Source organism: Mesoplodon mirus (genome assembly GCF_964341445.2).
Source record: "Mesoplodon mirus genome assembly, chromosome: 3".
NCBI lineage: Eukaryota > Metazoa > Chordata > Mammalia > Artiodactyla > Ziphiidae > Mesoplodon > Mesoplodon mirus.
The window spans coordinates 108,745,622-108,769,839 of NC_138978.1; the positions used below are offsets into that span (position 1 = coordinate 108,745,622).

The 24,218-nt window shown below is 48.6% G+C and overlaps 1 protein-coding gene across 2 annotated transcripts in view; it reads left to right on the forward strand.

Annotated features, from left to right (window-relative positions):
- Positions 1–23,881, forward strand: part of VANGL1 (VANGL planar cell polarity protein 1) — a 49,612-nt gene extending 25,731 nt beyond the window's left edge. For both annotated transcript variants that reach the window (XM_082616471.1, XM_082616472.1), the window contains exons 5-8: positions 14,643–14,776; positions 16,213–16,345; positions 17,527–17,761; positions 21,342–23,881. In XM_082616471.1, coding sequence (XP_082472597.1) covers positions 14,643–14,776; positions 16,213–16,345; positions 17,527–17,761; positions 21,342–21,602 — 763 coding nt within the window. In that variant the 3' untranslated portion in view covers positions 21,603–23,881. The remainder of the gene's footprint in view (positions 1–14,642; positions 14,777–16,212; positions 16,346–17,526; positions 17,762–21,341) is intronic.
- Positions 23,882–24,218: the final 337 nt, after the last annotated feature.

Genomic DNA, 24,218 nt, shown 5'->3' on the forward strand with positions numbered 1-24,218 from the left:
CAGAAATGTAAAAGGTTCCAGTTGTACAAAGTGAGACCCCAAAGTAGATTACGATACATCCCAGTGACGTAGGGATTACCAGGGCTCTTCGGGATGTCTCCCTTTCCCCTCCTCGCTGCTGTCAGGGGTGGGGGCAGGTGCTGTAGTGGTGTCGCCCCTTTACAATTGAGGGCCCCGAGCCATAGGTTCAGGGACCTGCTTGAGACCGCAAGGAACCAGCACCTTCCTGTGCATCACACTCCGTCCCTGTGTTCTCTGCAGCATCCTGGGGTCTTGGCACATTGGGTTCGTAATTCTCCACACATACCTCACGTGTCACTTTTCTTGGCCAAGTTCTCGCAATGAGTTACTAACTTTTCCAGGATTTCACCAAACACTAGGTTTTGATCTGACTGTATCTGGGGAGAAACCCAGAAGAAAAAAGAGACTTAAAATGACATTTAATGATCCTCATTAATGATTTCTCAGTTTTGAAATCTTTAAAGGTAAATCCTGTAAATATTGGAGCATAGCAGCCAGTGTAATTGACTGACTGAATCCAAGATGCAGAACAAAGCAACAACAGTGGAAACCTTACCAGTTAACACTGACATAGACCTTAACGTGTGCCAGGCACCTTCTAAGCTCTTAACATGTAACCCATTGAATTGTCACAGCAATCCTGTGAGGTAGGCACTGTTACCCTCATTTTCAGGTGAGGAAACTGAGGCTTGGAGGAGTTATGTAGGTTGTCTATGACCACACAGTTTGTAATTGTGGGAGCCAGGATCTGAGCCCAGGCTGGTTCCAGAATGATCTTAACCGTTTCACCATGGTGCCCCTGAACAGATGTGTTCATGTTCACATCACTGCTTTAAGAATGCATGAGTGGGCTTGTAAGCATTTTTTGAGTGCTTACCGTGAACCAGGCTGGGTGCTAGATATTTTTGTACACCTTATTCTATCTCATTTAAATCATAGCTTCAGGGCTGGAAAGGACGGTGTGAAGAGGATTGTCAGAGGTTGGCTGGCTCCCATTCTACGGTCGTTCCTTAGCTCCACTGGTTCTTTTATTCAGTCGCTCAGCAAACAAAGCCTCTGCCTTATAACCACAGTAGTAAGTAGGTTTGAGCCTTTGTCTGGTCAAACTTTTTTTTTCTTAATTTACTTTTGGCTGCATTGGGTCTTCATTGCTGCACGCGGGCTTTCTCTAGTTGCAGCGAGCGGGGGCTAGTCTTTGTTGCGGTGCAGGGGCTTCCTGTTGCGGTGGCTTCTCTTGTGGAGCACGGGCTCTAGGCACACAGGCTTCAGTAGTTGTGGCGCACGGGCTCAGTAGTTGTGGCTTGCGGGCTCTAGAGTGCAGGCTCAGTAGTTGTGGCGCACGGGCTGAGTTGTTCTGTGGCATGTGGGATCTTCCCGGACCAGGGCTCGAACCCGTGTCCCCTGCATTGGCAGGCGGATTCTTAACCACTATGCCACCAGGGAAGTCCCCTGGTCAGACATTTTTAACTTTCTGTTTGTCACATGTCCTGAAGAATAGCGGTCGCCAACCTTTTTGGCACCAGGGACCGGTTTCATGGAAGACAATTTTTCCATGGATGTGAGCGGCGGCGGGGGAGGGTGGGGGGGGCAGGTCAGGAGGTAATGCGAGTGATGGGGAGCGATGGGGAGCGGCAGATGAAGCTTTGCTCGCTCGTCCGCTGCTCACCTCCTGCTGTGTGGCCTGGTTCCTAACAGGCCAAGGACCGCTACTGGTCCGTGGCCTGGGGGTTGGGGACCCCTGCCAAAGAAGACCTCTTTTAACTATGGCTGTTAAAACCACCCCAAAACTTAGTAGTTAGGGCAACATTATTATCATTTCTCATAGTTCTGTGGGCTGGGCTCAGCTGGGAGGTTTTTTGGCTGGTCTGGCCAGTGGTCCCTGTGCAGTCATGTGGTGAATCCGCTGGGATTTTGCTGCTTTCTTGTCCAAGGTATTCTGTGGTTCTCCCCTTCCCCAGAGGGCCTTCCCTCTGGGGGAGTAGTGTCTTCATTAGTGTAGCTAGACAACTTCTCAGGGCTCCTAAGAACACACAAGCAGAGCTCTCTGAGCTCTCCTTTAAGGCTCAGGCCTGGAACTCACCCAGTACTACTTGCACGGCGTCCTCTTCTTAGAGCAAGTCAGAGCCCCAGCCCAGATTTAAGGGGCAAAGACTGCACCAGGTGGGGGCTGTTGGAAGCGTTGGTTCATCGGGGTTCACTGTGTGGCAGGCGCCCACAACAACCTCAGGCCCTCATTCTCAGAGCCTGCATATTCTTATAGTTCTAAAAAATTTAATTATTGACTTTGAGATCTCCAAGAGTCCAGAAGTAACATATTTCAAGTCAGGGAAAGAGCTGCTATAAGGAGGTACATGAACATCAATGGAGGGTGATAGCTGGTAGTCATCAGCAAGGACAGAAACCACAAAAGCAGATTGAACTCTCGTCTCAGTCCTCTGGGAAACTTGTCTATTCACAGTGACCCATTCTGTAAGATATCCATGTTGCCGAAGCCCCATTGTACCTAATTCAGCCAGCAGGTTTTTTAACTCAGTGCTTCATTCATTGAGACTAAAAGTATCTTACAAATCGGCATTGACTGTGGACCATTTAATCAAAGCTCTGGTCACTGATCACAGAACCACCCATGCTTTAGAAGAAATGATTCTTGGATTGCGTTTCAAACAGTGGAAGTTTATGATCATGTATGGTTGTAGCATTGTGTTGAAAAGGAACGAATACAGACTGAATGTGTTCCTTGAAAAATTCATAGCTAGAAATGAGGAAACAAGGAACATGTTATTGGATGATGGAGAAAAGGTGATCTTTGTAATAAAATGGCAAAGAACTTGGTGGGATTATGTTTTGCAGGAAGGACATGAATTTTGGGGGAACCAGAGGTGGAATGTTACCCCCAAATTCATTGGTTGAAGCTCTAAACCCCAGTGTGGCTATGTTTGGATATAGGACCTCTAAAGAAGTAATTAAGGTTAAGGGAGTTCCTAGATCTTCTAAAATTAGTGGCCTTAGAAGGAGAGACACCAGAGAGCTTGCCTGCATGCTCTCTCCCCTGGTGCACACGCACTGGGGAAATACCATGTGAGGGCACAGTGAAAAGGCAGCCGTCTGCAAGCCAGGGAGAGAGTCCTCAGCAGAAACTGAGTTGGCCAGACCTTGAGCTTGGACTTCTAGGCTCCAGAACTGTAGGAAAAGTCGCTTCTATTGTTTAAACCACTCAGTCTCTGGTATTTTGTTATGGCAGCCCAAGCTAAGACAGGAAACGTTAGGCACCCTGGTGACCTTTGACCCTAAAGCCCCAGGAAACCTCGGATCAATGAGCAGAGCTTAACCCCATGAAACAGAGCTCCTATTGTCCTCTCTCCAGCTCTAGCCTGTATCTTCCCAGCTTGAGTGGGGGCCTTGTTTCTCTCGATGGCACTTTGGTTTTCTAGTTAGAAGTGAGAAAAGGAGTCTCCTGGGGACGTTAAGGTTACTCCAGTAACGCCAGGATACATCCAGCACTGGAAATCTTGCGTCTGTGATTCTGGGTCAAATGATACCAAAGCTGGTGATTACCCCACTGATCAGGCTTGGCTGTCACGCTGGGCTGTGGGCCCCTCCCTCCCACGTTCAAGACCGGCACCAACTGTCGCTGGAGGGCCTGGCTCCATCGCCTGTGAAGTGGGGGCGTGTTTTAAAATGACCGCCAAAGGTCTTGGTTCATGTTTTTTATGATCATGGTTTCCCATGCAGTCTCAGTTTTGGAAATGTGCCTTCTTGCATAGCTGCTTTTCAGTAAAGATATTAGCAGTCCCCACCCCCACTCCCTAAGGAAACAAAGGATGAAAATGAGTAAGAGCTAAAGAGTAGCGTGTGCAGATTTTTGCTCAGGCTCTGCTCTGCTGTGGGAGAATTTCGAAGGCGGGCTCAGAGTTGCCGTTTGTGGTTTGGCCCCGTGGTGCCTGTTAAAAGTGGCTTTAATGAGAGTGGAAGGTGCCGGACACTGCGGGCCAGTGTTTGCTCAGCTGCCTACTGGCAGCAGCCACAGCTGGGAAGGCTGCCCTCGCACGGTGTCTGCCCACAGATCCTCGCTCCGAGGCGGAGAGTATGGGAAGGAGCCCTGGACGTGAACCTGGTTTCCATGGTCCCATCCCCACACCCCTGCCCCTGGCGGCGGGTGGTGGATCCGCACTAGAGTGGTGTGTGGTCCGTTTTCCCAAGGACTCGCCCCTCTGCCTGCCTGGCTTTCTGCACGCTCCCGCACGGATTGATGGGTGTGATTTGGTTCAGTGTGTGTCGTACACTAACACTCAAGAGGGCAAGTGAACAGGGTCCCCTTTCCCTGTCCTGCTCCGTATTGGCCTTGCTTGGTCTCTGTAAGCAGAGATCCGTTGGCTAGACTGGTTGCCCTTGGCCTCCAGACCTTTCCATTTGGGTGCCTGTGGTTCTTCCCAGGGCCAGAGGTACCCGTGTCAAGAGGATGTGAGGCTAGATAAGAGCAGGCCAGCCGAGCATCTTGGGTGGGTCTGGAGCTGCTCTTGGTCCCGATCTAAATCTGCTTTTCAAGGCACCCAGAACAAGTGGTCGTCTTTGATGTTTATCTGGTGTGATTTAGCTCAGTGATTTAAAGCTTGGAAGGCTGATTTCCCATTGCATGCATGGCAGGTGCAGCCCAGGTTGGATGAGGGGCCTGTGCCCTGGCCTGGAAGTGGGCTGCGAGCTCTCTGGGCAGATGTGACCATAACCAAACCTGCCACTTGAGGGGAAGCACATCTCATAGGTCCCCCCGGTGCAAGGGGTCTGCCAGCATCTTTCTGTTATGGGACAGCCAGCTATGACTGGATCATCCCCTAGGTGGGGGCTTTCTTATCAGTTTTGTCAGCACGCTCAGAACCACCCAGTGGTCTCTCCGTGTTGCAGCCTAGAGGAATGACACACGTCTCGTTGTTTAGTTGCTGCGACCAGGAGGACCAGGGCGTTGCATGTAGCTGTTGGCGACTTCTGTGCTCACAGACTCCTGGTGCTGGCAACGTGGTCTCCTCCCAGTGTGACTTTGCTTGTTTTATTAGAGAGGGTGTTTCCCAGGTTACACTTTCTTAGCAGGAACTTAAAGCGGGACAGTAAAGGGCTTGGAGAAGTGCCCTGTGTGGCCCGCCAGACAGCACATTTCACCTCCTTCCCCCATAGGACTATGCGGCTTCTGGTCTCAGTTTGCTATCTTTCAATGGGGATCCCCTGCAGCACTTGTCTGCAGCTGGTGTTCAAAGCCTCGTCCAGGGACACCTGCCAGTTTTCGAATCTCAATTCAGAGAACTTGGTCGCTGAAGCTGAGGAGCCGGCATGCCTGGGTCACTGGAGAATCCATGTGGCCTGGAGAAGGGCCTCCATGGGCCTCCCCAGCAGGACAGGGACGCTGGCCACTGTCCCCTCTCAGGATGGGCCTCGCATCTCAAGATCTCAGGCAGCCACGTGTCCCCCGCGCTCTGTCATGAGGTCCCAGAACATCCTGCCTTTCTCCCAGATCTTCCTGCATCCTAACCCAGACCTGTCAGTAAACAGGAGCCGATTCCAGTTTTTGCCGCTCCCTGTCCTCAAGTTCCCAGGTGATGACTGCCTGTTATCTGTGTGGGACTTGTGTAAGCTACTGCCCCCAATGCAGCTGTAAGACAAACATTTTAATTGAAGGACAGGAGGGCCAGGAGGTATGAACACTCGTGTGTCCGGTTCTCAGTAGAGGAGGTGGTAGGAACGTTCAGGGGCTAATTATATGTGCGTCTCTGGGACTCACACGAATGTTACTGCAAATGCTCCTGACTCTCGGTCACAAAGTCCGTTTATCTCCAAGTCCAGGGAGCAGTGAAGCCCACACATTCAGGAAGATGTAACCCTTGTTGACTGTCCTGGGGAGAAGTAGCAGTCGGGTGAAACCGAGGGCATCAAGCTCTCTCCCAGGGTGGGAATTTTCCCAAGAAGCTGAGTCAACTTTCATTTTGGATCCTGCATTTTAGAGTTGTCTCAAAGACCTGGGTTCCAGCCTAAAATTCACCTACCAGGTAGGCATGCCTTAAAGAGCAGGAGATGCGGTGGCCGTGGTTCCCAGGCTCCTTTACGGCCATTGTCCTCTGGGTCTTCTCAGCTGGCTCACCCTCTCTGCTAACCCCCATGCCCCCACCGACCTTTCCTTCCCTTGTCCTCTCGCCTCACCCTCTCCCCTTTGCCATTCATGCAGCGCCTCGGCCACCTAACCTTAGCTCAGCCTTGCCCTCTACCTGCCTCCACCCTGCTTTCCCTAAATACAAGTGTATTCTCTTCCTGCAGCTGCTGGCAAAGGACCACAAACTGAGTGACTTGAACCAATTTTCTCTCTGAGTTTTGAAGGTTAGAAGTCCGAAATCTAGGGCTTCCCTGGTGGCGCAGTGGTTGAGAGTCCGCCTGCCGACGCAGGGGACATGGGTTCATGCCCCGGTCTGGGAAGATCCCACATGCCGTGGAGAGGCTGGGCCCGTGAGCCATGGCCGCTGAGCCTGCGCATCCAGAGCCTGTGCTCCGCAACGGGAGAGGCCACAACAGTGAGAGGCCCGCGTACCGCAAAGAAGTCTGAAATCTAGGTGTTGGTGTTGGTAGGGCCGTGTTCCCTCTGCACCAGGGAAGAGCCCTCCCTTGCTCCTCCTCGCTTCTGGCCACTGCCTGCAATCCTTGGTGCTCCTTGGCTTGTAGCTGCATCTCTCCAATCTCAGCTCTGTCATCACACGGCCTTCTCTGTGTGTCCTATTTTCTTCTTATATAGACGCCAGTATGACCTCATCTTATTAACTAATTGTAATTACATCTGCAAAGACCAATAAGGTCACATTCTGAGTTTCTGGGTAGATGGGGATTTTGGGGAGATGCTCTTCAACCCACCCCATCAGGTTTCTCAGAGCTGTCCTAGGACTCAGCACTGTGACCCCATTGCTCTTGTTGTAGCCATTTAGGTGGATTGTTGAACACCAGCCTGTTTCTGCCTACGTTGCTTCCTCTGCCTGGAATTGGCTTTATAGGCTGTCATCCACATGGTGTGACCATCGTTCATCTTTTGAGACTCAGCTTTGCCTCCTCTTTGGATCTTCACCTGAAACTCCCACCCCCACTCACATGCTCTGTCTTGGCCCCCAAGTCACTCAGCTGTACTTACCTGTTGGGGTGGTTGTCACCGATGGGAGTGTGAGCCCCTTGAGGTATCATTCACATCCATCCCAGCACTTGGGACTTAGCAGGTGCTCATAATTCCTACTTGCCTTTGGATGGAGTGGTCAAGGCTGGTCATTAGAATCTTTCTGAATGTTAGCATCCTTAGTTGACTGGCAGGATAATGAACACTAACCCTGAAGGGGGGCCTTTGCAGATTTCACTCTATGACCAGCACACTGTCTCTCCAGAGCTTTCCTGTCAGCACATACCCAGGCAGTCAGAATAAAGGCAGCTAGCTAGTGTTTATGTGGGGCTTTGGTATGTAGGAAGTGCTTGCTCATTTTTCACACAGTGGGAAAGCTGTTTTTGTTGACAGAGCTCAAGGGAGCAATTAACATTTGAAAAGAAGTGGCTAAAACCTGAACAAGGCTTCCCCACCTGGCCCTATCTCTCACCTTTTCTCCCTGCTCTGGGAGAACTTAAAGCTGTGGAGTGTGAGGCCTCTGACTGGGTGAGCTCTTACAGCCTTAATATTTCTGATTTTAATAGCATGTGCTAGTTTAATTGCAGAAGCCACAATCAAATCCGAGGAAAGTGAATGAATAGGAAATAGACAACTCTGTATGGGGGGGGCAGGGTGGTGTGCACATACTTTTTTAGGCCTCAGGGCCCTTATCTGCAAAATAGGAAGGTTAAAAGGGAGGAGGTTTATGTCCACAGTTGTTTTCTTCAAGTATATGATGGGCTTTCACAAGAAAGAGGGGCTTGGGTGCGGAAGGAAGCTGTGGGTGGACCAATGGGTAGAACTTAAAATAAGGTCATTTCAGTACAAAGTGAGAGCATATTTTCTTTTCAAGCAGAGGCTGAATGATTTCTGGGGTGTTTTAAAGAGTTGGTGCTTGGATTGCGAGTTGGGACTAGATGGACTCTGATTTCTTCAATTCTTGAGTCTATGCTTGGGAGAACGCTAAAACTCTCTTCATTTCAAGAATTTTCTGATTAATGTAAGTAGAGGGACTTCCCTGGTGGCACAGTGGTTAAGAATCCGCCTGCCAATGCAGGGGACTCGGGTTCGAGCCCTGGTCCGGGAAGATCCCACATGCCATGGAGCAGCTAAGCCCGTGCGCCACAACTACTGAGCCTGCGCTCTAGAGCCCGCGAGCCACAACTACTGAGCCTGTGTGCCGCAACTACTGAAGCTCGCGTGCCTAGAGCCCGTGCTCTGCAACAAGAGAAGCCACCCAGTGAGAAGCCTGCACATCGCAACAAAGAGTAGCCCCTGCTTGCCGCAACCAGAGAAGAGCCCGTGCGCAGCAACGGAGACCCAACGCAGCCAAAAATAAAATTAATTAATTAAAATAATAATAATAATTTTATATATATATGTGGAGATTGGATCATGCTTTTATGTCCAGGAACTGTGTGACTATTTTAGCCAACAACCAACCCCATCCCTTGATACAAAATGCTCAGACTCATTAGTAATATGATACTACTTTATATTTGTATAATCCTGTAAGTTTATAAATGTTTTCACTGGCAGTATTTCATTTGCTCTTCTCAACAACCAAATGCATTAGTTGGTATTCCCTCTCTATCATCAGCCAAGAGACAGGGCCCAGAAAGGGGAAGTAACTTATATGGTTTACAGAGTAGCAGGATCAGATCTGGAATCCAGGCCTTCTGACTCCAAGGCAGTGCTTTTTCTACTTTTTTGTACCACAGATGCCTCTCAGTAGCTACAGGTTTGATTTTTTAGGAGGCTGAGAGTTGGCAGCAAATACTGCATAAAAACAGAGAGTAGCATGACTTTATGGTCTAGGTCCCTAAGGAAAGCAATGGCCCTGGCTCATTTCCTGTAGTAGTGCCCTCGTGGTAGCCCTTGGTGGGGAGGGCAGTACAGGTACACATAGGGGACAGATTGGCCTCCCCAACAAACACAGATTTGTAAGCTCACGGTGCTACCATTCATAAGCCATTTGCTTTGGGTCAGGCACTTTAAAATATATTATCTCATTTAATCTTTAACAAAAACCTAAACCAGGCAGGCAGCTTCTCCTTGGGAAATAGGAAAGTGGAGGGTGGACTCCTGAGTCTCCAGTATTTTTCCTGGCCTCAGTGCCAACTGTTGAAGGCTCAGAAAGTCATTGAGTTTGGAATTGTCCCCATTGACATTTAAGCTCATGAGACAACTACCACGGGTGACTCCAGACCTCAGCCCAAACCTGTATATTTGGGTCTTGCAGTCTGTCACTAGATTTTCTGACCAGCTACTTGCACCGGGCTGGCCCAAGTCACTTCATTAACCTTTTAGTAATACATGTACACAGTTGACTGTTTTGGAGCCCACTTACCGTGTTATAGCAGGGTTTTCTGTGTTGTTATATTCTCGTCTTACAGATGAAGAATCTGAGCTTTGGAGAAATGAGTTAACTCGTTCAAGGTCAAAGAATAAATGGAAGAGTCAAGGGTCGTGCTCTCTGGGCCCTGAGCCTGCACCATCTACAATGTGCCTCCTAAACCCACAGTCAGAGAGAGTGGAGAGGCTGCGGAGGTACAGATACGTAGGGCATCAGTTTGGTTTTGTTTTTCAGGATTTATTTTTCAAAAACATGTCTTTCAGAGTTTTATGAACTAAAATTTGAACTGTGTTCGGAGGTGCTTCTCTCCAAATGTGTTTTAGAAATGTAGCACGAGGGTGAGCCCTCTCCTCCATTGCCATGGCAGTTTTGTATGACAGTTGTCACTGACACTGGAAGATGTTCTGTAGCTGATTAGACATAGCATTTCACATTGCACCCTCTTTGTCCTGAAAAGAAAATAGACCAGTAGAGTTGAGGGGGTTACTTTCCCACTGGGAACAGCATCAACTTCTTCTGGTTCTCATCATGGCTAGTCCATCATCCATGTTGTCCTTTTCTGGGCGTATCTGGGATTCCTGTACTTGTGTTTTTATGTGCAGGTCTCAAGTGAATTTCTGTTACGAGCTATGCATATCCATGCGCTGTTTTCCACAAATATACGTGGTCTGTGAAAAGGGGCATTTCCCTGGGAGGGTGTATTGGAATGCAGTAATTATTGAGCTCAGACTTCTGTATCTTGGGAAAGTGCTCCTTGCCATGGGTTTTTGGTGTGGCCATGTCCACAATCAGTCTGGACATCAGGCTCTGCCTACCCGTATACACGGTTTCTGCATGAGGATCGTTTAATCAGGTTACTGTCTTTTGTCTATGACTGTGGTAATCATAAGAGAGGCAGCAAATTTCTTACCAGCTCAGTTTTTCTTGCCTCCCTCCTTCCCCAGAGGCAGTCTGGTCCGGAGACTGGGGCTAGTTGAAGGGTTTGCTTTTGTTCATCTCTGAGGCCCCTCTGCCTCTGAAACTCCATGGTTTTATGAAATACATGCTCAGAACTGATCCTATACCTGTGGCAATTACTAGGGTTTCCTAAATGTGCAGGTTGAGCCAACGAGTACCGTGCACCGTAGGGAAGCCACTGCAGGTGTCCCTGTGCGTGGGGGACTTTCCCGGGGCTTGTTGGAGAGCGAGCCTCGCCCGTGTGACTCCCCTGACAGGTCAGTGGGGGCCGGAGGGTTGGAAAAGCCTTCCTGAAAGAAATCAGCCCTGCTTTGGCCCTGTGAGATGCCATATTTGGAAGATGCCAAGGAGCAGAGGCAGGGGGCTTCTGAACCCCGACACTGGCTGAGGACAGGGGTGCTCCTGCATCCTGGCATTATTGGCTGAGGACAGGGGTGCTCCTACATCCTGGCATTGTGGAGCCATAACTTAGGCTGATGCTAGGGTGCCCTGCAGGGTGTCCCCTCAGTAGATGCCAAATGATACAGTAGTCGTAGATTTCTTTTATCCTGAAGTTATCTAACAAACTCAACCAGTCCAGAGCATGAATCAGGAGCCAGAACAGAAATGAGAAAGCCCTTAGACTTGGGATTGAAATCGACATCGGACTGCCATACTGGAGCGGATATCACTTAGCCCGAGCAGAGCGCCTCACTCCGGTGCAGCAAAGCCCATTTTCTCTATTTATACCAAGGTTGAAGATGTACAAGAACAGAGGATCATTGCCTGAGGCAGCTAGGTTGACAGCAGCTAGGAATGACTTTGGTAGCCAGTAGTGAGAGATAACATGGTGAAGAATGAGAAAAAACGGCTGTGAGTACTCCAGGTGACTGCAGCATGGGCCCCAAGAGGAACCCCTGCCTCCTAAGGGCTCTGACATCCCCCTCTGATACATACGAGGCACAGCCCAGTACCTAATTCGGGCTGGTGATCACCCTGACTCACCAACAAGACTTACATCATATATTACGTAGTCTGCTCTCTTCAAAAAGGTAAAGAGGGGCTTCCCTGGTGGCACAGTGGTTGAGAGTCCACCTGCCGATGCAGGGGACACGGGTTTGTGCCCCGGTCCGGGAAGATCCCACATGCCGCGGAGCGGCTGGGCCCGTGAGCCATGGCCGCTGAGTCTGCACGTCTGGAGCCTGTGCTCTGCAACGGGAGAGGCCACAACAGTGAGGGGCCTGCGTACTGCAAAAAAAAAAAAAAAAAAAAAAAAAAAAGTGAAGATAGGCAGATTGGATTTTAATCCAATTTTAATCTCAACTTTTTTTTTTTTTTTTTTTTAGCTTCCGTGTTGGCTTGTCAGCCTGTGGAGGCGGGCAGGTCCACAGCTGATTCTGGGGCTTTCTGGTGCCTCTCTGTTGAGACGGGGCTGAAGGAAGAAAACGTCACCTGAGCTCTGCCCCTTGTTTGGTTTTCTGAGCAAAGGCTCCAGAGCCTGGGGAGGCTCCTGTCCAGTCCCTGAGCCCTCCCCAGGCCACCCAGGGCTCTGGCGTAATGCTGATGGTGGACTTGCCCAGTTTGGAGAGCAAGGCCCCTGCCAGAGCTGGGTGTGGACCGACATCCCTTCTCCGGGCAGCATGGTGGTTTTGGGGGTAGAGAGGTTGGGAAACAGGGCTGCCAGGCTCCGGTCCAGCCGTTCCCTCTCTGCCTTGCAGGCCCCGGCTGAGGTAGTGTGATGCCCTGGGCCCCTCCTTGCGGGCTGGCTGAACAGAAAAGCCAAACCCCACAACCACAAGAGGGTTTGCTTTGAAGACAGGCCTGAGCATAACCTCTGAGTTGCCTTTTTAAGTTTTAAATCTTGATCAGGGAAATACTTCTCTGCTGGAATCCAGGCCCCTTGAGATGTGTCCATGTCAGCACAGGAGCCTGGGATGAAGTAGCTTGCACGCGGCAAGTCTGTGCACATGAACAGACCTACTTCTGTGTAGAGGGGCTCCTCATCTCCAAGAAGCCCAGAGACTTTGGAAAAGCAGTGCCTGGGCAGGCGGGTGGGGGTGCATAGGAAGGAGTGTTCGTGTGTGATCAGCAAGCAGGCAGAGGCCACCGTCAGCCTCAGGATGGAGCAGGAGGTGGAGAAGCAGCACGTGCCCCGCCTGTGGGAGAATGTCACGGACACGGACAGAGCCGAGGCTGGCCATGCTGAGCCGGGGATCCGCCGGGCAGGGTGTCTGTGGAAGCCAAGAGGACTTCTGCACAAAGATCTATGACACACAGACCTCAACTCGAGGGCCACTTCGCTTCCTCAGGAAGTTGCTCTTACGCCTACGCAAGTCCTAGGTGCTTAGAAGCCCTCCTCTGCTCTTCCTCAGCCCGTGTATTCCAGCTGGTGGTCACAGAGCTTCTGTTCCGCATACGCCGCCGGCAAGGAGAAGCTCCTCCCACCGTATCTTTGCATTCCCAGAGCTTGGCTGACATAGGTTCTTAAATACGAGTGGTGAGTGGGTGACTGGAAGACTAAATGACTAGGGCTTTTGAATGTGGATTTGCTCTTAGGAATCTTATACTTCTGGAAGTTGGTCTTCCCAGATTTCCCCAGCCCCGCATGAGTGTGCATATCTAGGTTGATACTAAGCCCCAACTGAATGTGGATCACGGATCGAGGCACTGTGGGGATATGAGTAAGAAAGCATTGCCATGACTCTGCTCTCAAGGAGATGAACTGATTGACTTCTAGATTGTTTTCCGACTCCATGTTAAACTCTGGGGGCACAGCCCCAAGGGGAGCTGAGGACTGGGTTGGCAGAGTGTCAAGCTGATGGGTTAGGGGGCTGTCTTTTCTTGGTGTGAAGAACCCTGAGCCGCTCGGAGAGCTGTAGAAGGCAGTGTGGTCATCCAGGAATTGAAGGCAGCCCTATCCTGGTGCCCAGGCTATTGTAAATAATCCTTATACGCTCACCTACTTAGCAGGGAAACAGGAAGAAAAATACAAAGGGCAAGATGTAAATAACTATGTGGAGTTTAGCACACTGGTGGTTGGTGGACATCTAAGAGACCTGGAGAGGTCCGTGCATACGTACACTGTCCTACAGTGGCCACACATCTGGGAGAAGGAACAGATTGGAGTTCCAGCTCTGCTGTTTGGTAGATGTGTCCTGTTTGCAGGTCATAGATTTTTGAGCCTTGGTTTTCTTCCCTTGAATGATTGTGAGGGTCAAATGAGATGAGGTATGTAAAATCCCTGGCTGTGCTATTACAGGTCACTCTTTGAAGGGGTGAGTGTCCTGTATCTGTGTCCAAGAGCATGTTCTTTTGCAACCAATACCGAGTATGGGTGCCCCCTTCACCCACCTGCTACCTCTTCTCTGCTCCTCTGCTGCTCCCAGAGGGGCCAAGCTGGTGACAGGTTAGAGATCGCAGGACACTGGCAAGTGGAGTCCTCTTCACACACCCCTGTGGAGGACTGGAAACAGCAACCCACGGAGCAGGAGGCCTTGTAGACCAAGAAAGAGTGAGGTCCCATCTGAGGCCTCAGGGGGCTCAGGGAAAAGGATCTTGTTTCCTCTGAAAGAGGGAACTCTTGCTGGCCTGGGATGGGTGGGATGCAGAGTAGGAATCAGGATTAACTAGTGTTTGCAGCCAGTATTTTTCCAGTGCACTTTGCCCCGTGTGGGTGTTGTTTTGACCTACAGAAAACTGAAAACTCTACATTCCTTCCATCAGGGGCAATGAGGTGTAGGTAGAAACACTGCTCTAGGACCTGACAAACTTGAATCTACACTTTGTTGTTTCACTCAGTAGCTCTGCAGCCATCTGTAAGTCCTTGACCTTTTCGGGGTCCTCAGTTTGCTCTTCTGTAAACTGAGAAAACGAGGAACGTTCTGTGTAGCCTCAGCAAATCTAAATTAGAAGGTATAACATTCCTTTCTTGCCTATTGGCTAGATGGGATGCGGCTAATGATGTAGCCTGGGAGAAGGCACAGAAGCCACTGAACGATGGGACTTAAGTTTCATCTTTAAATTCTTGTCCTGGAGACGAAAGATGTGGTGAAACCAGGAGCCTTCTATGTGCGGTTACCCTTGGTGATCTGTTATTTTACCTGACTCCAAAAGAGGATTTTTTTTCACATAAGACCTGCTTGGAAAAACTGCATTAATTTTGCCTTCTTTTCTCAGTATCCAGCGAGCGGCATTGGTGGTTCTGGAAAATTACTATAAAGATTTCACCATCTATAACCCCAACCTCCTAACAGCCTCCAAATTCCGAGCAGCCAAGCACATGGCGGGGCTGAAAGTCTACAACGTAGATGGTATGTGCCTTGAAGTGGTGTCTCTGGTGGGTGCAGGGAGCAGTTGGCCAACCCAGTACTTAGATTAAACTGTATGTTCCATTTGGTTCTACCCCTCTCAGGGTCTGCCTTTAGGGTACATTCTCATTTCAGAACAATTTTTCCTTTTTTCTTTTTCTTTTGTCTTTTCTTCCTTTCCTTTTTTTTTTTTTTTTTTCCTGACAAAGATATTTTTAGAGAAATGTTGATTGATAGTCTGCATATGTGGGAGATTCATTCATTTGAGGATTTTATGAAAACGACATGAAACAGTAGTGATGTGGGTTTCCTGCCTCCTGCTGTGAACATCTTGCATTGAAAGCTCATAGGAAAAGGCTGCTTTTCAAAATTTGGATAAATTACCGAAGATTCAGCTACTCCAATCCATTAAGACTATAATTCAGACCTCTGGTGAGATTCTTACAGGCATTTGTCAGTCCTGGCTGAGAACCAGAGTTGAGTGGGTGGCTGGAGGCCGGAGGCCAGGCTGGGGACATCAGAGCTGTGTTTCGGGCTATCAGATGGTTAAGTGCAAGAAACAGGACACGGTGTCATTTCTTGCCAGGTACCTTGGGTCAGGGCAGGAGCTTTGCAAAGCCTAGAAGAGGATCATATTGTTAACAAGTCGAGTGATTTATAGGCGGTGTCAGTTTTAGTGACAATATCCTTCCCCTTTTTTTGTTTTTGGCTCTATGAGATGTGCACTCGCTTGTGAATCCTGAAGGATTGGTAAATTTCACAAACCTAGTGCAGAATCCCACTAGCAAGCCAGGCCATTAAGTAGATGATGCGTAAGGAAGCATATGATCTGCCTCGTCCTTCTGAAAAGTTAAGGCAGTCCGTGGTCAGGGGAACGAGACCAGGAGTTCTAGGTGTGTATTAATAAACATGACATTTTGCAAGACCCCAAGCCTGGGTATTTTCTGTAAAAGTTGTGGCTACCATGACACTCCAGCACGTGTGTGGTCAATGTCTCCGTGGCCATTGACTCTCTTTTTCCTCTGTCCTGTTCCCCTCATCCCTCTCATTCTCTCCCATTGTCTTGTTGCTGAAATGAATGTTCCAACTGCCCTTATGGCCAAAATGGAACTTTATGTAACAGATGGTAAGTAACATCTTCAGCATAGTCTGTGCTATTTTTGGCCAGCATTTTAATTGTCAAGCATTCTTCATCTCCTTGGGAGTTCCATTTCCACTCATCAAGTTGGGGTTTGGGGAGATTTCCTTCTTCTTGTGAGCATTTTGAACGCAGATCAGGGGTCCTGTTCACCCTTCTGGGAAGTTACTTTTGGGATTTGTGTACGTGCTTCACAGGGGATGGGTGGACGGTACTGACAGACTGTGGACTAGTTTTCTGCTCTGTTTCGCAGCCCCAAGGCATTAAAACTGTCCTTCCTCCATCGTCCTTTCCCCCAAAGGCCCCAGTAATAACGCCACTGGTCAGTCCCGGGCAATGATCGCCGCAGCTGCTCGGCGCAGGGACTCGAGCCACAACGAGTTGTATTATGAGGAGGCGGAACATGAACGGCGGGTGAAGAAGCGGAGAGCAAGGTACACTGCCCACCCCCCAAAACTAGCATGCCTGTAACACTTTTCTTTTGAATGGCATACTAACTCTCTTTTTCAAAAATTTATTTTATTGAAGTATAGTTGATTTACAATGTTGTGTTCATTTCTACTATACAGCAAAGTGACTCAGTTATACATACATTCTTTTTCATATTCTTTTCCATTTTGATTTATTACAGTATGTTGAATACAGTTCCCTGTGCTATACAGTAAGACCTTGTTTATCCATCCTATGTATAACAGCTTGCATCTGCTAATCCCAAATTCCCAGTCCTTCCCTCCCCCAACCCCCTCCCCCTTGGCAACCCACAGTCTGTTCTCTGTAAGACTTTTTTTTTAACCAGAATGAAATTTCAGTTTATAAACATGACCTGCTTGGGCCTTTGGAGGGAATCTTGCTCCAGTGTTTCTCAAACTTTAGCATTCAAAAGCATCACCAGGAGGACTTGTTAAAACACAGATCTCAGGTTCCGGGCCCTACCCGCAACAGATACTTAAGTTTTCAGTAGGTCTAGAGTGGGGCCCACCCAAGAATTTGCATTTCTTTAAAATTCCCAACTGATGATGAAGCTGCTGGCCCTCAGCCCGCACTTTGAGTGGCCCGCCCTATATCCCCAGGCTCTTGCTGATTTTCAAGATCTGATCACATTAGCCGAAGTGGACAAAGATGGTTTTCATCATGTGTGCTGGGCCCCTTCCTTCTTTTCTCCCAGGGGCTGCTGGTATGGGCGGCTGGATCCGGGGATACAGCTCTGGCTCTCTGTAAGGCTGATTCTGCACCACCAGCCACCTCTCAGTGCAAGCAGAGCCTTTTGTAGCCGGAGTTTGAGGGGCCTTAAAACTCTTTTCATCTAACCCTTCATTGTAAAGATGAAAGGGACTGAACTGAGTCTCCCGAGTAAATTAGTGGCAGAATTGAGAACAGAAGTCATCTCCGACTCCCAGCCTCCTTCCACCTCACCCTGGAGCCCCCATTCCACGTATTATTTTTGCCTTTGCCTTCCTTTCCCCTTCCCTCCTCTCCCAACCATCTGGAGTGACAACTAAGAACTGGAGCCTTGGGTGAGCTGGTGGCAGACTGGGAGGAGTCATCCCACGTTCAGTGTGACTCTGTTCTCAAGCCCTGCACCACGGTCCTGACTGCTGTGTTTCATCGCCTGCAGGCTGGTGGTTGCAGTGGAGGAGGCCTTCATCCACATCCAGCGTCTCCAGGCTGAGGAGCAGCAGAAAGCCCCAGGGGAGGTGATGGACCCCAGGGAGGCCGCCCAGGCCATCTTCCCCTCCATGGCCCGGGCTCTGCAGAAGTACCTGCGCACCACCCGGCAGCAGCACTACCACAGCATGGAGAGCATCCTGCAGCACCTGGCCTTCTGCATCACCAACAGCATGACCCCAAAGGTGCGACTTGTCACCGAGCTTGGAAAGTCCCATTTTAGGGTATTACCAGGAATGATAAAATCAAAGGCTTCTCTAAAGCACCAACTAATAAGAATGAATGATTCTCACTTATTTTATGTTGTTTTGGCACAGTCGTTTTTAAAATGTGCCTTTGGAGGCCTCTAGATTCAAGCAGAGGAAAGACTTTCACTTAGAGACAGTCCAGGTAGTAGTTCAGGTTACTCTGCGGATTCTGGGGCCAAGTTGACTCACTTTAACCTGGCACCTCCACCAACTAGTGGGGAACCTTGGGCCAAGAGCCTAATGGCTCTGTGCCTCAGTTTGCTAGTCTGTAAGTTGGGGATAATACTAATATCTACCTCATTGGGTTGTCATGAGAACTAAGAGAGTCCATTCATGTGAAGTGCTTAAAACAGCGTCTGTCATAATATAAGGACCAAATAAATAGCCATTATTATCAACAATAGAAAACGTGCCATCACTTTGGTGTTTTGGCTCTTAGGGGGTTAGCTTTACTGAATGCTCTTTTGGATTATGACATGAGCACACTTTTGGGGCTGTTACAAGAAATAACCATGCATCTAATAGAGGGCTGTGGCCAAGGAGGCAAAGTAGAGGAAGGGTTCAGCAAAGGACCTCTCTTCAAACAGAAGTGGGTTCAAATCCCGGCTCCAGGGGCTTCCCTGGTGGCGCAGTGGTTAAGAGTCCGCCTGCCGATGCAGGGGACACGGGTTCGTGCCCCGGTCGGGGAAGATCCCACATGCCGCAGAGCAGCTGGGCCCGTGAGCCATGGCCGCGGAGCCTGCTCGTCCGGAGCCTGTGCTCCGCAACGGGAGAGGCCACAACAGTGAGAGGCCCGCGTACCGCAAAAAAAAAAAAATCCCGGCTCCACCACCTGATTGGTTTGTGACTTTGCCTAAGTTACTCTTCACTTGTTTCCTCTTTTATAAAATGGGGATAATAATAGTATCTACCTGATAGGATTGTTGTATGAGAATTATATTAAATATGGCAGCATGACATGTAAATCATGTGGTAGAAAGTAAGTGAGCTTGCATCCAGTACACATGTAACACTTGGTAGTGATATTAGTAGTATAAGGACCTGTGTTCATACATTGCCTTGTAATTACAACTCCTGGTTGCATTGTCACTAACCAGTAACGATCCTTAGAAAAGCAATATGGAATTATTCAGTAAGAAGCCATAACGTTTCCCATATTCTTTGACTCACTAATCCCTCTCCTAGAAAAAGTACTCAGCACAGTCAGCTATACTCATGAATATATAGGCACGTGATTTTTGCAAAATAATCTGTATTAACTCCAAGTTGGAAATAACTTAAAAATAGAACAGTGGCTTACATATTACAGTATTTCACCTGTTAAAACATGGAAGAGTCTTTGTTAGAATATTAAGTTACAAAAAACAGAATGCAGAAAGCTTTGAACACTGTGGTTGCAAGTGAGTACAATATGTCTGCATGTGCAAAGTGATAGCTCATACCACATAGAATGGAAGTGGTGGTTTTCCTTTTTTCAAGGTTTTTTTCTTTTTTTTAAGTTTCCTGGTTGCTTTTGTTTTCATTTAAAAAAAGTATACTTTTCTGAATTAAAACTAATAATCTTTGTATAAAAATCTAAACGTTAAAGAAAAGTATAATGTACAAAGCGAAGTTTTCATTCCCCTAGCCCAGACAGTTCTTACTGATATAAAGAGTAGGAGTATATTCTTCCAGGTGTTTGTGTGTGTGTGTTTTTAAAGCAGAAATGGTTTAAAAAAAAAAAAAAACAGAAATGGGATCTCATACCATATAGGTAAAGTTTGGAAACTTGCTTTTTTCACTTAAAGCTGTCTTTTGGCTATATTTCCATGTCAGTACTTCCCAATCTCCGTCATACAGATCTGACTCATTCCCTGTAATAGCTGCGTCTTATTCCACTGAATACCATGGTTTGTTTAATGGATTGCCTACTGATGCACATTTGGATTAAGATCTTTCATTAGTGTAAACCAGGGGTTGGTGGTTTTTGTTAATTGAGTTTTATTGGGACACAGCTACACCCTTTTGTTTACAGATTGTCTACGGCTGCTTTCTCTCTACTACAGCAGAATTGAGTAGTTGTGACAGTGTGTGCCTTTGCAACACCAAAAATATTTACATTTAAAGAAAAGTTTGCCAATCCCTGGTCTAAACAGTGTTGCAGTGAATACCTCTTTTTTACATATGTGTTTGTGCATTTATGCAAGTATTTCTGAGGGATAAATTTCTAGTAGAGGAACAGCTGGATCAAAGGTACAGATCCTGCCAAATTGTCCTTCTAAGGGGTGTTACTGTTTTACACTTTTGCCTTTAGGATATGAGACCGTTTATTTCCCCCTTACCCTTGCCAGCATTGGATGTCATCGTTCTTTTTGATCATTGCCCATCTAAGAGGAGGGAAATATATTTTCATTATTTGAAGTCATATTTCTTTAACTATTAATGTGATAGAACATCTTTTCATGTCTTAATTTTCTATTCTTTTATGAATTGTCTTATTAATTTCATTTATCTAACTGTTGAGCTGTTTCTTTTCCTTATGATTCATAAGAGTTGTGTTTTTTGTTCTTTTTTTGGCCGTGATTTAAAAAATAGTTCCTGCCTTCCAGGAGAGTATAGTTTAGTGTAGGCCTCAGATAAGCAAGTTGGCAGTAATTGTTCAGAAAGTAAAATGTCACACGGGAGTCATGCCATGATTAGAGGCCCTTAAAGGAGGACATGTTCGCCTGTCTGAGAGGTTCAGGGAGTAGTGTGAGAAGATTTAAAGGGCCAGGAGGAGTTTGCTGAAGGACGACATCCAGCAGCAGGAACAGCACATGTCGAGGGGAATGTTGAGGAACCCACGGAGCTCAGCCCTACTAGAGCCGAGAGAGAGGGAGGTGGACGTGGGGCCCGGCCATCCCCCGGACTTGCCACGCACACACTCCATCCACCATAAAACGACCTTGCATCGTGAGATGGTTAGAGTCAACCACTTCGTCCTCACAGCAGCTCTGTGCATTAGCACTGTCATCTCCTCTACCCACAGAGAGGTTAAACGGCTCACCCAGAGGCACACAGCAGTAAGGGCAGAGCATGCGTTTTTGTGTGTGCAGGTATATCCCTGTATTTCTTCTGCTCACATTCCCAGAGTGCTTCTCCGTGCCTGGCACTTGCCCCGAGGAGCTCTTGGGATGGGAGGAGGCCAACCTATGAACAGGTACAAGCCATGGCCTGGGCCGTGGGACCCAGGCCCTTAGAGGCGGCTGGTGCCTCAGCCACGGCTTCTGGGCAGACGTGGGTACCAGCCACCCTGCCTCCCTCGCCTCTGTGCTTACCACTGTTGGCACCCTCTGGTTGGAGAGTGAGAAAGTAGGGGAGCCTTCCCTCCCCAGCAAGGACTCCGTGGGGCAGGCCTGATGGAATTGGGTGTGATCTGCGGGGCCATCCTGGTTTGTTGGGAGGACATGTTTTCCCAGGAGTGAGAGCAGGCAGCCCCCAGCAGCACCGCCTGGAGCGGGTGCTCCCTCCCTAACAGCATCTCCACTTGTCCTTGCAGGCCTTCCTCGAGCGGTACCTCAGCACGGGTCCCACGCTGCAGTACAACCGGGAGCACTGGCTCGCCATGCAGTGGCGGCTCGTCAGTGATGAGGCCGTGACCAGCGGGCTGCGGGATGGACTCGTTTTTGTCCTCAAATGCTTGGACTTCAGCCTCGTAGTCAATGTGAAGAAAATTCCGTTCATCATGCTGTCGGAAGAGTTCATAGACCCCAAGTCTCACAGATTTGTCCTTCGCTTACAGTCTGAGACGTCAGTTTAAAAGTTCTATATTTGTGGCTTTATTAAAAAAAAAAAAGAATATATAGAGAGATATATATGTATACCAGAGGGGCATCTTTGTTTTTATTATTCTTCATTGCTGACTGAACTGGCAGATGAGAGACCAGGGTCCTTTGACCATCTGCACTTTATTTGGAAGGAAGCAGAAGATGTCCGTCCTGGAAAAAAGTGACTGATGACATCTGACTTGGGGATGGGACGTCTCGAGAAGCCGTTCCCTGGCGTTTCTGTGACAGCTGCAAACCAAAGCGGAGCTGGAGGTTCTTGGGAACCTCGCCTTACGACTCGTCCCTGCCTTTCGTCCAGCACCCAGCCCTGCCCTGGCTTCTGGCCATCCCACTCGTGGGCCTCTGGGGACACGTCTTTGTCCTGTTTCAGGGAACCAGACAGGACATGTCCACACGTGTTTGTAAACATCCGGCGCCACGGGCTGTTCACGAAACGCCTGCCTTCATCTTTGTTCTCTGTTGCCTTAGGTTCTGCAGAGAAAGATCGCAGTGACAAACGTGCACTGTCAGTTTACAGCTCTTAATGATTTTATTTTTTTCCCCAAAGAGAGAATCTGCCTGCCCCGGTTTTGACCTGCTTGCCTACCAGCTTGAGCAGGTAGCCCTTTCCCAACCCAGTGATGGCCTACCTGACCCCACTGCATCCCTCCCTCACCCCCCCAAAACACACCACACCCTACCTGGCTGGCAGCCCCGGCCAGGGAGCCCAGCCTTCAGAGCCGCCCAGGACCTGCCTCTTCACGTGTGCCCTCGGGCTCCATGCACGGCCTCAGGGCCGCCCCACGGATTGTTTGTTTACGTAGGGAAGGGTGAAGTACCCCCCAGGTAGGTCCCAGGGAGGGCATGCCAGCTAGGATGTCCCTTTCAGGCTGCGGCAGGAGCCCCTCCCCCCACTGCTCCACACCCACCAGGGGGAGACCCACGCTGTGACTCAGGGACTGGCAAGTTCAGCTCGGAGCCTCCATTTCCCGGGAGATACGTCCTCACAGCTCCATAGCAAGCTGTCCTGCCAAGGGACAGCTGCGGCGTCCAGCCCCTGACTTCTGACCACCGTCACTGTGTGCTCATCACCTCCGCCCCTTACTACCCGGCAGGGGCTCCTTTAGGCCCTGGTGCTAAATCACTTGTAGTTGGCAGTAAAGTGAGGAGAGGGAATGGGCAAGCTGCAGCATTTGGGGAAAGGAAAGTAGGGAGCCGAGCTTGTGATCCAGAATGAGGCCGGCCTGGTCTGTTTCTTAGATGGTTTTAGTGGGCTTGCCTGGGCCCGGGCCCAGGGGAGCAGCCGGGCCGGGCGAGTGGAGGCGCCAACGGACAGAGCCCTGCAGCGGGCTTCAGTTCCTCCATCTGCCTTCCTGTATCCACGGCAAACCTTTGCAGAGTGTTCACTCTCGCTTTTCCCCAGTGTTTAGGGTAACCAGTCGCCTTGCTATAGCCATGGATGACCTGTCAGATGCTCTTTGCGTACGTGTTCGCATGTACCCTTTCTGGTTTATGCATTCCACAAGTGGTACAGTGTTTGTTATTACTGTCTTAAACCAAAATTGGCTTTCGATATTTGTCACACACCTGTACCTGAAAAAGTAAACAGCGTTCTTGAATCCACAGCCTTCAGGTCAACAAGAAGATGTGTTGGAAAAGCAGGAAGGAGAAACCATGGTGTGGAGCCAAGACATACTATTTAACTACATGGTTTCCGTTTATGAAAAACACATACCATGTAACCATGGTGCTTTTGTTCTTCTTAGTTTTGCCTTTAGGTCCCTTCAAGCTGGACATTCCTTTTGATAATGTCTTTCTCAGGAATATATTTTGGGAGACTGGGCAAGGGATGGTGAATGTATAAGAGACTTTGGCTGCATAAAGGTTATACTGTCCCAGACTAAATGTATCAGAGGCTGCTGCATCAGAAACCCAGCAATAGAAGTGCCATACATGTATATTCATATGGGTAACAATGACACTATCCATCAACATTCTAAAAAACTGTGCTTACAACCCTGTCCTCAATTACCAGTCCAGAAGGGGTTAAGTTGGATTCATGGCTTTGGTGCCTGCCTTCCCAGCAGGGTGAAGAAAGGTTTAAATTAAGGAATTTCTTTCCTCTCTCTCTCCCAGTCTTTGCATAGGAGAATGTCAGACTTTGTGAAATTATTGTTTCTGTTTTAAATTGAATATTGATTTTTTTACACTGACTTTGTATTGAGTCCTTTTCCAAAGAACAACGTAATAAAATGCAGGATCTTTGTATCAAGCCTTTGCACTTGCAAACTCTTAATAGCTTGAGTTACTGGTGCAGTGGGAACAATGTAAATGGCATTTTTTTTTAAATGTAAGTTTTCAGAAAAGCTGTATCATACAATTGAACACAGTCCTTTTCAGTTCTTGCAGTCAATAAGCTCTTCTTTTGAAAAGGAGTAAACTGTGCCCTGGGCTAGTAGAATTAGAAGATAAGTTCACATTAGAGGATACAAGATTTTGTTTGCCTGAAATCTTTATAGATTTTCTATAACTTTCAACCTGTTATTAAAATGTGAACGTTAAACAGTAAGGAGTAGAAAAACTTAATGAGGAGTATATGTCTGAGGTCG